The sequence below is a fragment of the Electrona antarctica genome, assembly GCF_951216825.1.
Source record: "Electrona antarctica genome assembly, chromosome: 23".
NCBI lineage: Eukaryota > Metazoa > Chordata > Actinopteri > Myctophiformes > Myctophidae > Electrona > Electrona antarctica.
In genome coordinates, this window is record NC_136804.1 from 11,093,298 (window position 1) to 11,105,491 (window position 12,194).

A 12,194-nucleotide genomic window follows, 5' to 3' on the forward strand; every position below is an offset into this window, starting at 1 on the left:
AACCGGGGGTCTGTGCCGCCCCGGGGGGTCCTCAGAGTTTTACATTAACCACTTGAAACCTTGCATCCCTATAGAGGGTATGCGTGTGACATCATCATCAAACCCGGAAGTTATGGGGGAATGCCTACTGACTGGCAAAAAACTACTTTCTGGCCTTGACAACCCATGCATCCAAACAGAAAAGTCCTATCTGATTGCATTAAACAACGTTAAACAATGTTAAACACACTTTGCATGTTGCTTTTCCACTCGATGTGCCATTCACTTTAAGCATGCGCATACCCTCTATTCTGAAGAGAACTTTAGTCAATAGATGATCTGTAGATCGGCTATTTTCCATACACTGATGATGGTGTTGTCAAAGAAGTCTATATGAAATGTCTGTCTATGAAATCTATGAAAAGGTTTAATCTGCAACACAATTTTATTATTATGTAGTGGGGGTCCCTGCTTCATCTCTCTCTCTCAGCTAAGGGGTCCTTGGTCTGAAAAACGTTGTTCTAATCTAAATCAACACATAGGATAGGCTAAAGATTTTCAATCATTTAAGATGATCGGGATTCGGAAACCCCCAGGGATGAAAATAGTGAAGCTCAAGCTTGTAGAGCTGCTATTTTTCACCAAAATGTTTGCCCCAGAATAGAGACGCTGGGGTGCAAGTGATTAAACGACATGAAAAACATCTCCTATTCTGATTTTAACCAACTCTCTTTTCTCAACAGACCTGCTGTGACCATGGCGACCATGATGTGCCTGGGCAGAGAGAAGGAAAGAAGAGGTAAAACAATTTAATCTATCTATCTGGCCAGACTATTTAATGAGTGGGAAGTGGCAAATAGTGAAAATAGCAGATATACTGTAGTACAAGCGCACGATGCATGTCATGCACGTTGTGAGCTTGTATATTGGCTATTTTTGCTATTCTTCCTGCGCCGAAAAGGGCACAGTGCTGTTTTTTTCATACACTTCACATATTAATAAATTCAAATTCAATGATCAGATGAGATCTACTCAAATCATATCTCCATCAAAATCTGAAGCTGGAAAAAGAAACCTTGCATATTTTCGGCCCTGCGTGTATGCGTGGAACGACCTGCAGACCAGATCCCTCTGGTGAGTTTTAATGACCACATTGCTCCTGCTTTGTTGTTGCTCTTAGTTTTATATTGGTCACTTTGTAGATTTTCTTTTTCTTTTTAATATCCTTGAGCTTCCTAGGTAGTGGGTATTGTTTTTACAGATGTTATATGTCTGTCATTGCTATTGTCCTGTATGTTACTGGCAAAGCTGTGTAACATTTATGCCTCTTGGCCAGTTCACACTCGTAAAAGAGACTCTAAATAAAATGGAATACAATATTACATGCTTTGGCACAGCTGAAGAGATAGGCCTCTCCGTCTGTTTTCCATTTTGCCACCAGTAAACAGATGAAATGCTGGATGCACTTCTCAGTGTGTCAGTCAGCTGTTTGTACTGATATGTACATATTTAAGCTTATGAATACATGGTCGGGGAGGGTCCCGGGGGACAGTACCTCTAGATGTGCTATGTCGGCAAGCTTTGATATTGTTCATTCATTGTTTTCTGTCCTTTTCAAATCGGAAGGAAGGAAGGAAGGAAGGAAGGGGTTATTGATAACCCTGAGAAATACTTTCTTATGATGATACAGTAGGTAATTTCACACCCAACGGCTTCTAAAACAAGCTGTATTTTGCAGGAAATCACATTGGAATGAAGTGCCCCGTCTCACTGTGACCTTAGTGTTTCATTGTGTGTTTTCAATTGGCACGCTATGGTCAAGGTGACATTACTCAGGTGACTGTTTTGTCTCCCACCACAGACACTGGGCTGGCAGGACCATAACCCTCATGCCTTTTTTTTGACACAGTACCCCAAAACTGCCACCCTGCAACCTGTTCTAACGAGGACAATGGGTATTCCATTTCATAGACTTTAAAAGTTCTTCCGTATTTTGAGTGGATGTGCTACCTTTGGTACTTTTGAATTTGAATCCTGAAATCAGTTTTGGACATACGGTATGAGGTGTTCATACCAGACCCCAGGGGGACACACCCTGTCTTCATTGAAGGGACAGACGGAGAGCCTTGTATTCTCTTTCAGTTCAGGGGGTCTCCTCTCTTCGGGGACACAGGCGTAGTGCTGAGTCCTAGTCCGTTCCACAGCTTCCTCGGGTTGGACTGTGTGATGAGGTCGTCTGGTTTGAACTGCAGGTCCAAGTCCAAAATGCTCTATTGGATAAATGTGTCATATCAGGGTGTTGAGTTACAGCAATGCAGCACTTTTCTGCATTTAAGCGGCTTCTTGCACTGCAGCCACGTACTGGTCTACTGGATTGTCTTGAATTCATCTTTTGGCAAAGCTATTTAAAGTGTGTCCTTCAGTGCTTCAGTGCTGAAGGTTTGACACACGCTCTGATATACGAGCTGCATTTCAGGAAAGCCGCCAGTTTTTAGTGGTACATTAAGGCAGGAGGGGCTCAGGGTGAAGCTTGCTTTAGCTGAGTAGATCAAAATATGCATTAAATTATACCTTAAACAAAATGTGTCCTCACAGTGTGTGTGTGTGTGTGTGTGTGTGTGTGTGTGTGTGTGTGTGTGTGTGTGTGTGTGTGTGTGTGTGTGTGTGTGTGTGTGTGTGCGTGTGCGTGTGCGCGTGTCAATATTTTAACTGTTTGCTTTCTTTGTAATGAATGCCCTACTTGCCCTACACAAGTAAATATCTGATCTACAAGCTCGAAATGACGCACAAAGCGACGCGTCTTAATTGAGCTTGTCGATCTGCTACTTTTGAATTTGAATCCTGAGAAGTAACAGCTTTGGACATTCCACATCCACACCCTAAAATCCCCAGAGTTGGTGTGCTTGCGAACGGGCCCATTCATTTGCTTAAATTTGTACCCTTGTACAACCAACCATTGTACGTAATTTGTATGTTTGTATCTGAATTATTTTCCGCATTGTTTTTAATCTTCTTGTTTTGTGTCGTTTATTTTTGTTGTTTCTTTTGTAAAGCAATTTGTAACCCAGTTTTGGAAGGTGCTATATAAATACAGTTTTATTATTACCCTCATCAGAGTTAAATGAACACTTATCTTCTAGATAAGGAATTGAGCTAAATAATGCATTCAAGGAGATGGACTATGTCTATGCCGACATACCTGGACAGCATAGAACATAAATTATATTATATTCATCTTTTTCAAAAGGGACTCCTTCCCTGAACTCAGGTTCACTTCTCTTCAGTTTTTTCCCATCTATTTCAACAAGTTTACATTCTGTTTCTCAAGTAGAGTTACGCTGGCTTTTAAGAGCAGGGTTTGTTTATCTCTCCTAATGTAAAGATTCAACGTGTGAGCAATGTCTCGAGCAGCAGCTTTTAAGATACCTTGAAATGACTCATGTACTGTAGCATCAGGCCAAAGTGTTGACGGTCTAAATCTCCTGGATCTGCTTTCTGTAATGTACAGGAACCACATGTAAGCAGCAGCAACATGCTAGGCTAGATAAACGATGGTCCACCATCACTGTAAACAACTGGGTGATAAACACAGTATAAACTCTGTGGACTTTAATCACAGCAAAGGGGCCAGAGGCTGTTAGACATGGAGCTCTGTTTAGCTCAACGATTCCTCTCTTTGGCTTAAAGGCAGTGATGTATATTCTAGACAGAGCTGGTCGGTCAACAACATAAACAGACAGTGGGAATTTGTTTACTTCTTGAATCTTAAATCCAACATTTAGTCAGTGGGATAGCCAATGCAGAGGTTAAAAGTGGTACCATTATCACACTGTGCTGAACTGAAATGTGTTCCTTAAAATGGTAATGCTATCGTTTTTGCTCCGTGGATGGAATTTTGGAGTTTTGCGTGATCTGCGCAAAAGGACAGTTAACCCATTTTGGGCGGGAACCCCTTTTGGTGTTTTAAACATTATGTTATAATTTAGCTATTGAAAAACAGCAGATCTACAAGCTCATAGCGCGCCACCGAGTGGCGCGCTACGAGCTTGTAGGTCTGCTATTTTTTAAAAATCGTGAAAATATTTATTTCAGAAAACTGGAGGATTTAGAAGAATTTTTTACAATTTTGAGGTCAGGCCTAAATGGGTCAAATGATAAGGGACAATATCGGTGGCACCCAACTGTACATGTAAAAGCTATCTGATGGACGCATGGATAACAGCATGGTTGCGCGCAATATCGGAGGGAAAGGTTCCATAATCCATATGTTTGACTGACTGATGAATTGTAAAACGCAGCCGATCGATTGATAGAATTGTAAAACGTGGCCGTTCGATTGATAGAATTGTAAAACGCAGCCGTTCGATTGATAGAATTGTAAAACTAGGCCGTTCGATTGATAGAATTGTAAAACGCAGCCGTTCGACTGATAGAATTGTAAAACGCAGCCGTTCGATTGATAGAATTGTAAAATGTGGCCGTTCGACTGATAGAATTGTAAAACGCAGCCGTTCGATTGATAGAATTGTAAAACTAGGCCGTTCGATTGATAGAATTGTAAAACGCAGCCATTCGACTGATAGAATTGTAAAACGTGGCCGTTCGACTGATAGAATTGTAAAACGCAGCCGTTCGACTGATAGAATTGTAAAACGTGGCCGTTCGACTGATAGAATTGTAAAACGTGGCCGTTCGACTGATAGAATTGTAAAACGCAGCCGTTCGACTGATAGAATTGTAAAACGCAGCCGTTCGACTGATAGAATTGTAAAACTAGGCCGTTCGACTGATAGAATTGTAAAACGTGGCCGTTCGACTGATAGAATTGTAAAACGCAGCCGTTCGACTGATAGAATTGTAAAACGCAGCCGTTCGACTGATAGAATTGTAAAACTAGGCCGTTCGACTGATAGAATTGTAAAACGTGGCCGTTCGACTGATAGAATTGTAAAACGCGGCCGTTCGACTGATAGAATTGTAAAACTAGGCCGTTCGACTGATAGAATTGTAAAACGTGGCCGTTCGACTGATAGAATTGTAAAACCCGTTCGACTGATATAATTGTAAAATGCGGCTGTTCGACTGATAGAATTGTAAAAGCCAAGAAAGCTTTTGAATGGTGCCGTAAACAGTACTGTAAGATGAGATCCTTTTCCAAAATCCTCATTGATTAATGAAATATACTCTCACTGTTTTCCCCACAATTGTGAAAACTATTGATGTGGTAATGAATGTTTTTTTAATAGTGCTGCTCACCAACCTGAGCATGTGAGCAGCGCTCAACACCACATCAAACTCGGAGTGGTTCAGCTCTGCTGCTTTCTCTGCCATCTCTGCAGCTTCCTCCACTCATAAAACCCTTGAGAGCTTGTAAGGATGAGATATGGAGAACGTTGTCGACAAAGGAAGAGGGGACAGAAAAAGTCAATCAAAGAGACAAACGTGGAAGTATCCTCCACAGACAAAGACAATGGAGAGAAGGTTTTTGTTCCGCCCCCACTGATGATGTGCAAACACATATAGACGATGAGTATAGGAGGTGTTTGATGTGTTTTCCGGTGGGAGGCCGTGCCGCCACCTGGCGCGGACACCACAGGTGTTCTGCTGCTCAGTCAGCAGACACAAATTAATCTGACCACAGATGTACTGTAGGAACCCCCACTACATTGTGTTTCAATGTATAACGTTTCATACATTATTGCATCATAGACTGAAAGTGTTCATATTAAATAGCCGATCTACAAGCTCACAACATGATTGTAGATATGCTATTGTTGGTGCTGCTATCACACAAAGATTGTTACTGTCTTAGGGGTCCCGGACCCCTGTTGAAGACCCCTGGTCGATAAGGTAGAAGAACAGAGTGTTTCTGTACAGTATGTTTGGTAAAAATGCATGAATATTAGCTCCAGGCTGTGAATGAGATGATACGATACACACATGTTCCCTGCATGTAAACATGTGCTTTAACTGTGAACAATGACAGGAAAGGAGGCTCATCTCTGTTATCTGACCTCTGGTGGGCTTTTCACCCCCTCTCGTGTGTGTGTGTGTGTGTGTGTGTGTGTGTGTGTGTGTGTGTGTGTGTGTGTGTGTGTGTGTGTGTGTGTGTGTGTGTGTGTGTGTGTGTGTGTGTGTGTGTGTGTGTGTGTGTGTGTGTGTGTGTGTGTGTGTGTGTGTGTGTGTGTCAGTGTGCCAGTCACACCCTACAGAAACATGATGACACAAAATAACATGCACACGTACGCATGTACATCCACCCCGAATGAGGAATGTCCAGCATTAGGAGCCCAAATAATCCTCACCCAGAACAAGAGACTGCAAGATAACATTGAGAGGGAAGAGAAAGAAAAGCGCGTGTGGATCTCAGGAAGAGGAAACAGCCCCAGTCCAAAGACAGCAACCTACGCGCAAAACACAACTCAAACCCCCAAAAGACACACAGGGAAAGCAGCGGGAGGAATTGAGGGAGATAGCGACAGAGAGAGTGACTGCAGACAATTGCTCTTTCGGCCAGACGGGCCACATTTAATTTCCTATATGAATATCCTGTAGATAGAGACATGCGGGGAGAAAAGCACCCCGTCCCTTCCAAAGCGATATGAAATGCCTTTGGCAGAGAGGCGTGGATGAGATGTGGTATCATGTTTTTACTGTCGGTATGAGAATGTTTTGTAGTCAAACTGTTTATTTAGTGTGACGTGATTCTCAGTGGGGTCCAGTACAATTTTTTTGAAATGAAATGAAATGATTACTATATTTACCCAGGGTATCTGGGCTAAGCTCAAGAACTTGTTTCCAGCCAGGCCCTGCTCATAGAACATTTCATCGTAGTGGTTCAATGCCTTGTTCAAGGGCACTTCAGCGGTGGTAATTTTAACGTGTCGGACCACTGATTCGAACTGCCGACCTTCCGGTATCAAGACCGCTCCGCAATCCGTTCGGCCACCGCTGCCACTTGATGGAAGTTTGCATCTCTCTCTCTCTCTCTCTCTCTCTCTCTCTCTCTCTCTCTCTCTCTCTCTCTCTCTCTCTCTCTCTCTCTCTCTCTCTCTCTCTCTCTCTCTCTCTCTCTCTCTCTCTCTCTCTCTCTCGCTCTCGCTCTCAAGTCTGCGAGGGCTTGAGGGCTGTCCCATTTGAAATAAGGTAAGTCACCGAAAGGGCTCAGCCCCGCCCCTTTATGCACCCTTTCCGTAAGTCAGCATCAATGCTGACTTTGGCAAAGGAATTACCCACAGTTCTTAGCGTTACCACTACATAATGATTATCACAATGCCACTGCATGTTTCTAACATGCTGACTGTAATTGTTATTCAACACATAGACCAGACTTTGTCATTTGATTAGTTTCACTATAGAGGGTATGCGCGTGACATCATCGTACCTGGAAGTTATGCGGGAACGCCCACTGAGTGGCAAAAAACTACTTTCTGGCCTTGACAGCCCATACATCCAAACAGAAAAGTCCTGTCTGATTGCATTAAACAATGTTAAACTCACCAACATTGCAGCTGTACGAAAAGCTTGAATTATCCTCTTTCTATCTGCAAAGTTTTTGTTTAATAAAAATCCACCATAGAAACGTTATGAGCTACTTTCTGCCAAGAAATGCCCTGCATTTGATTATTTTTGTAAGTGTCAGAGTTTGGAAGTGCTTGTTTTCAATAACACAACATTTTGCTGCCTCCTGCATTATGTGACATTTAGAAACAGGTGGTACGCAGGACGGTTGGGTGATTTCCAACTCCAACACTCCATGCTGCTCAATGGTGTGTGTGTGTGTGTGTGTGTGTGTGTGTGTGTGTGTGTGTGTGTGTGTGTGTGTGTGTGTGTGTGTGTGTGTGTGTGTGTGTGTGTGTGTGTGTGTGTGTGTGTGTGTGTGTGTGTGTGTGTGTGTGTGTGTGTGTGTGTGTGTGTGTGTGTGTGTGTGTGTCACACATTTGCTCCACTCCAATTAACATAAAGTTTAGTTAATTTGTAGATTAGGATTATTATAAACCATACCACTTATTTCGGCCATTTGAAAATAGCAGATCTACAAGCTCACAATGCGTCGCATCCCTTGTGGATTGTCTATTTTCAAAATATGTTAATACATGTTGAACTTGTGAAATGGGACATTCTGCACAATGAGTACCTGTGATATTGTCTAAGTATATTTTGATGTCGATAATTTTGTTCTTTTACTCAATTTCTACATTGCAGTATTGATACTTTTAAGTAAAACATGTGAGTACTTCCATCACTGCCTGGATACTGTCATTACTTTGATCCATTCAGGCAGTTTGTAGCCGCAACACATGACACATTCCTGCTCATGACACCTGCATGTAGTTTCCTGTTGCTCTACATCCATTCTACAGTAGGTTAATGTACAGCTGTACATCCTGTGCCACAATCGTACACGCGCACAGCCATCACAACATCAGTTGCAGTTTATCGCGTCTGCTACGCATAATTTTATTGTGCATGACTTGCAGACATGGCAGCACTGCTGTTCAGCACCAGGAGATTGAAGCTCATAAAGAGAAGGCCCAGAGGGGGATGCACCCCCCCCCCCCCACACACACACACACACACACACCCACACCCACACCCCACCTTTTAAACACAAGACCTCAAAGGGTGTGTGTGCGTGCATGCGTGTGTGTGTGTGCGCGTGTATGTGCGTGTGTGCATGCAGGTGTGTGTGAGAAAGATATTGCGTCTTTCTTTGTGAACAAGGCCTCCCTTCCTTTCTTTCCTCTTCGCTGTTGCACTGATTGCTTCCATATTGCCGATGGATTCTACACTCAACGTGAAATGAGAGACTGTTCATATTAGTTTGGGTTCATTAGCTTCTTCCCATATGCTCACGGCTGGCTCGATCTAAATGAGCCAACTTCACATTCAATTATGCTTCTCTTCCCCATTTTATCATTCGCTATTTGAAAGGAGAGCAGTTGTTTAGAGTTATGTTGTTGAAGCAAATAAGGATTTAACAGCTCCAAGAGTGGAATAAATAGAGTACAGTACACTACAACAGTTGGTGTATCAATTCAACCATTAGATTAGATTAGATGTCCGTTATTGTCCACAAGAGAAAATCGTTTTGAACAGAGGTCTCTGACTGGGACCAGAGCCTGACTGAAGAATACCAGTATTCAGTGCAAAGTCCTGGAACCTGCTAAGAAGTTGTATTGTATTGAGGAAAATGTCTTCTTTTGAATGAGCCACCACAGACCACCAGTCGTTCATCTGATGGCGAATGACAGGCCCGAGCCATGGGCCACGGCCCCACATACCCACAGGAAAAACATTTCCCCAAATTAATTACATAGTTAAATCATTCCCCGTTTTAAGGCTAAACTAAAGTTTCCCGTATGACACAACTTCAGTTTGACCTTTCCTCCATGTTGTCTGTAGTATGGATGTAGCTCCTCGGGGCTGATAGAGTGATTATTTTAATATGGAAGTGGTGTAATTGAATTATAAGCCCCATTGTCCCGGAAACATCCAGTCTCTCCTGCATGTCCCCTATGCCTTGTTGTGGACAGACAGTTCTGTATGTGTATGTCCCCGAAGTGTGGTTGTAGACAGACAGACAGACAGTGTGTGTGTGTGTGTGTGTGTGTGTGTGTGTGTGTGTGTGTGTGTGTGTGTGTGTGTGTGTGTGTGTGTGTGTGTGTGTGTGTGTGTGTGTGTGTGTGTGTGTGTGTGTGTGTGTGTGAGAGATGCATTCATAGTTTATGTAGTGTCCGTAAGGAGCGCTGGAATGACCTCCGGTTGTGTGTTGCATCACCAGACAGTCATTCTAGATGAGGTCACAGAGGTCACTCAGAGAGCATCATGGGACATTTTCACTTCCCCGTCCCAAACCTCACATCTGTTGTCACCATCATGGTTCATTAGTTCTATATCCATATAAAATGGGTTTCCTAGTTGGGGGTCAAGCCCGAAGGGCGTAGACCCGTTATTGTTTCCGTACGGATTCTGCCATTTTTCGCAGTTTTGGCAGTTCTGTGCTATTGTTTTCCACGAAATTTGGCAATATGATAGAGAGTCGTGAGAATCGCTCAAGAACTCTGAGGTCACACAATACTAATTAATGAAATGTTATTAATAACCTTGTAGGACATGCATACACACGCAACAGGCGCTCGCTCGCATGCATGCATGTACGCACACGCGTACACACGCATGCAAACACACACACACACACACCTGGAGCTCATCCAGTGAATTAAGTGTTGGCATCCATTGTGCTGCACCAGACTCACTCCCCATGTCTCTGACCTTCAGACATATAGATCACACAGATATTTAATTATATTATGCAGATTCTTTTTTTGAAAGAAAAAAGAAACAGCTGCCTTGTTTCTTGTTCTCTGAAAGGTGTTTGGCAGCGACATCACTTGCAGGTTAGCATCACTCCAAGGTCCCTGAAGTACTGTACTTAAGTGCAATTTTGAGGTATTTGTACTTTACTTTAAGGACTGGAATTTGTACCTGTACCTTGTACCTTCACGACCTCCACTGGCTCCCTGTCAAACAACGAATCGACTTCAAATTACTCCTCACCACCAACAAGGCACTGCACAACCTGGCTCCCCCTACCTCTCCGCTCCCCTCGAGCCACATGAACACGTATATTAACCACTTCAGCTCTATATACATTTTGGCCGTTTGAAAATAGCAGATCTACAAGCTCACAATGCGTCGCATTACGACGCATTGTGAGCTCGTAGACCGGCTATTTTCAAAAGATTTTGTACACATTTTGAACTTTGCAATAGTACTTTTACTTTTAGTGCTTTAAGTACATTTTGATGCTGATACTTTTGTACTTTTACTTGAGTACATTTTGAATACGGGACTTCTACTTGTAGAAGTAGTACTTCTCGGAGTAGAGTCATTGCTTCTTCGCCTGGAAAGGAGCCAGCTTAGGTGGTTCAGGCATCTGGTTAGGATGCCTCTCGGGCGTCTCCCTAGGGAGGTCCTTGAGGCACTGGGAGGAGACCCCGAGGCAGGCCAAGGCGCAGTTGGAGAAAACACATCGACTCACTGGCCTTGGAATGTCTCAGGATCCCCCAGGATGAAGTCACTAATGTTGCTCTAGAGAGGGAAGTCTGGAACACTCTACCTCAGCTGTTGCTTGAGGTAGGTTGTCGTTTGTCGAACCAATGACTAGTCTGAACTAAGTACTGCACCTACTTTTTCCACCAGTGCTGAAAGGACCAGATGTGTCCCGTCATCATTATCTTTTGTAACAACAATTAAATGTACTGTAGTTGTTGTTCCAATTAGTTCCTCCCCACACCCGTTTCTGTGTTGTCATTGCTGTTGTATCCCATAAACTCACCTCCCAGTGAGGAGCCCCCACTGGGAGGACGTAGAGCATTCGTCCTACTCCTCCCGCCCAACACTCCCTGCTGACAGGTGCCACCCCAAGCCCGTAGGAATGCACGCAGTGACACTTTTCACCATCACCTCTTGGCTTCGCTCCCCAGAACACGGGCCAATTGTGTTTGCGTTTTGACCTTGACTAAGCTGGATGCACCATGGACGGTGGATTCGAACCCACAACCTCCACGGTGGTTAATCACTGTGTCACCAGAGCGCAGAGGAAATGTATTCTTAATAGTTAACAGTGGTTCCCATGCAGCAGTCAAAGAACAGGGACTTACGGTGATGGAGAGCAGCTTGCCGTAGTTCAGGTGAGCGTCTTAGATGTCGTCGTGTTTGGAACTTAGAACATTAAAAAAGGAACTCATTCTTGGACTCATGCACAGGTAAATATGGCCTCAAGAGTTGTGAGTTACATACAATATAGCTTCACACATGCACAGGAATTGCTGACAGGGGAGAATTGAAGCTCAAAGTAAATATCAGAAGAACGATGAAGTCGATGTTTGCATTTCATTTATTTTGCTTCGGTCAACAGAGGTTGACTGAAGCAAAAGTACTGAAGCCAGTTTGGCACTCAGAGGTTGACTGAAGCCAGTTTGACACTGAACTGATTGAATTGTTAGAACCCAGTTTCATTAACCTTCCTCCAGAGAGAGTCTGCAGTAGATTGTGTGAAGGTTATGTGACGTCGATAAGCATCAATCTGTTCCAGGTGCAACAAGGCTGATAAGACACTAGAACTCTGTTGACTCTTTTTACCCCTTTTTCTCCCCAATCCAGTCGCCATGCGAATTAAGTCCTCCCCACGCACATTTCTCTGTTATCAC

At 43.4% G+C, this 12,194-nt stretch overlaps 1 protein-coding gene across 2 annotated transcripts in view; it reads left to right on the plus strand.

Moving 5' to 3' along the window:
* Positions 1-12,194, plus strand: part of LOC306916597 (uncharacterized protein) — a 34,082-nt gene that overhangs the window by 1,496 nt on the left and 20,392 nt on the right. For both annotated transcript variants that reach the window (XM_079494536.1, XM_079494535.1), the window contains one exon: positions 723-778. In XM_079494536.1, the coding sequence (XP_079350662.1) occupies positions 736-778 (43 nt within the window). In that variant the 5' untranslated portion in view covers positions 723-735. The remainder of the gene's footprint in view (positions 1-722; positions 779-12,194) is intronic.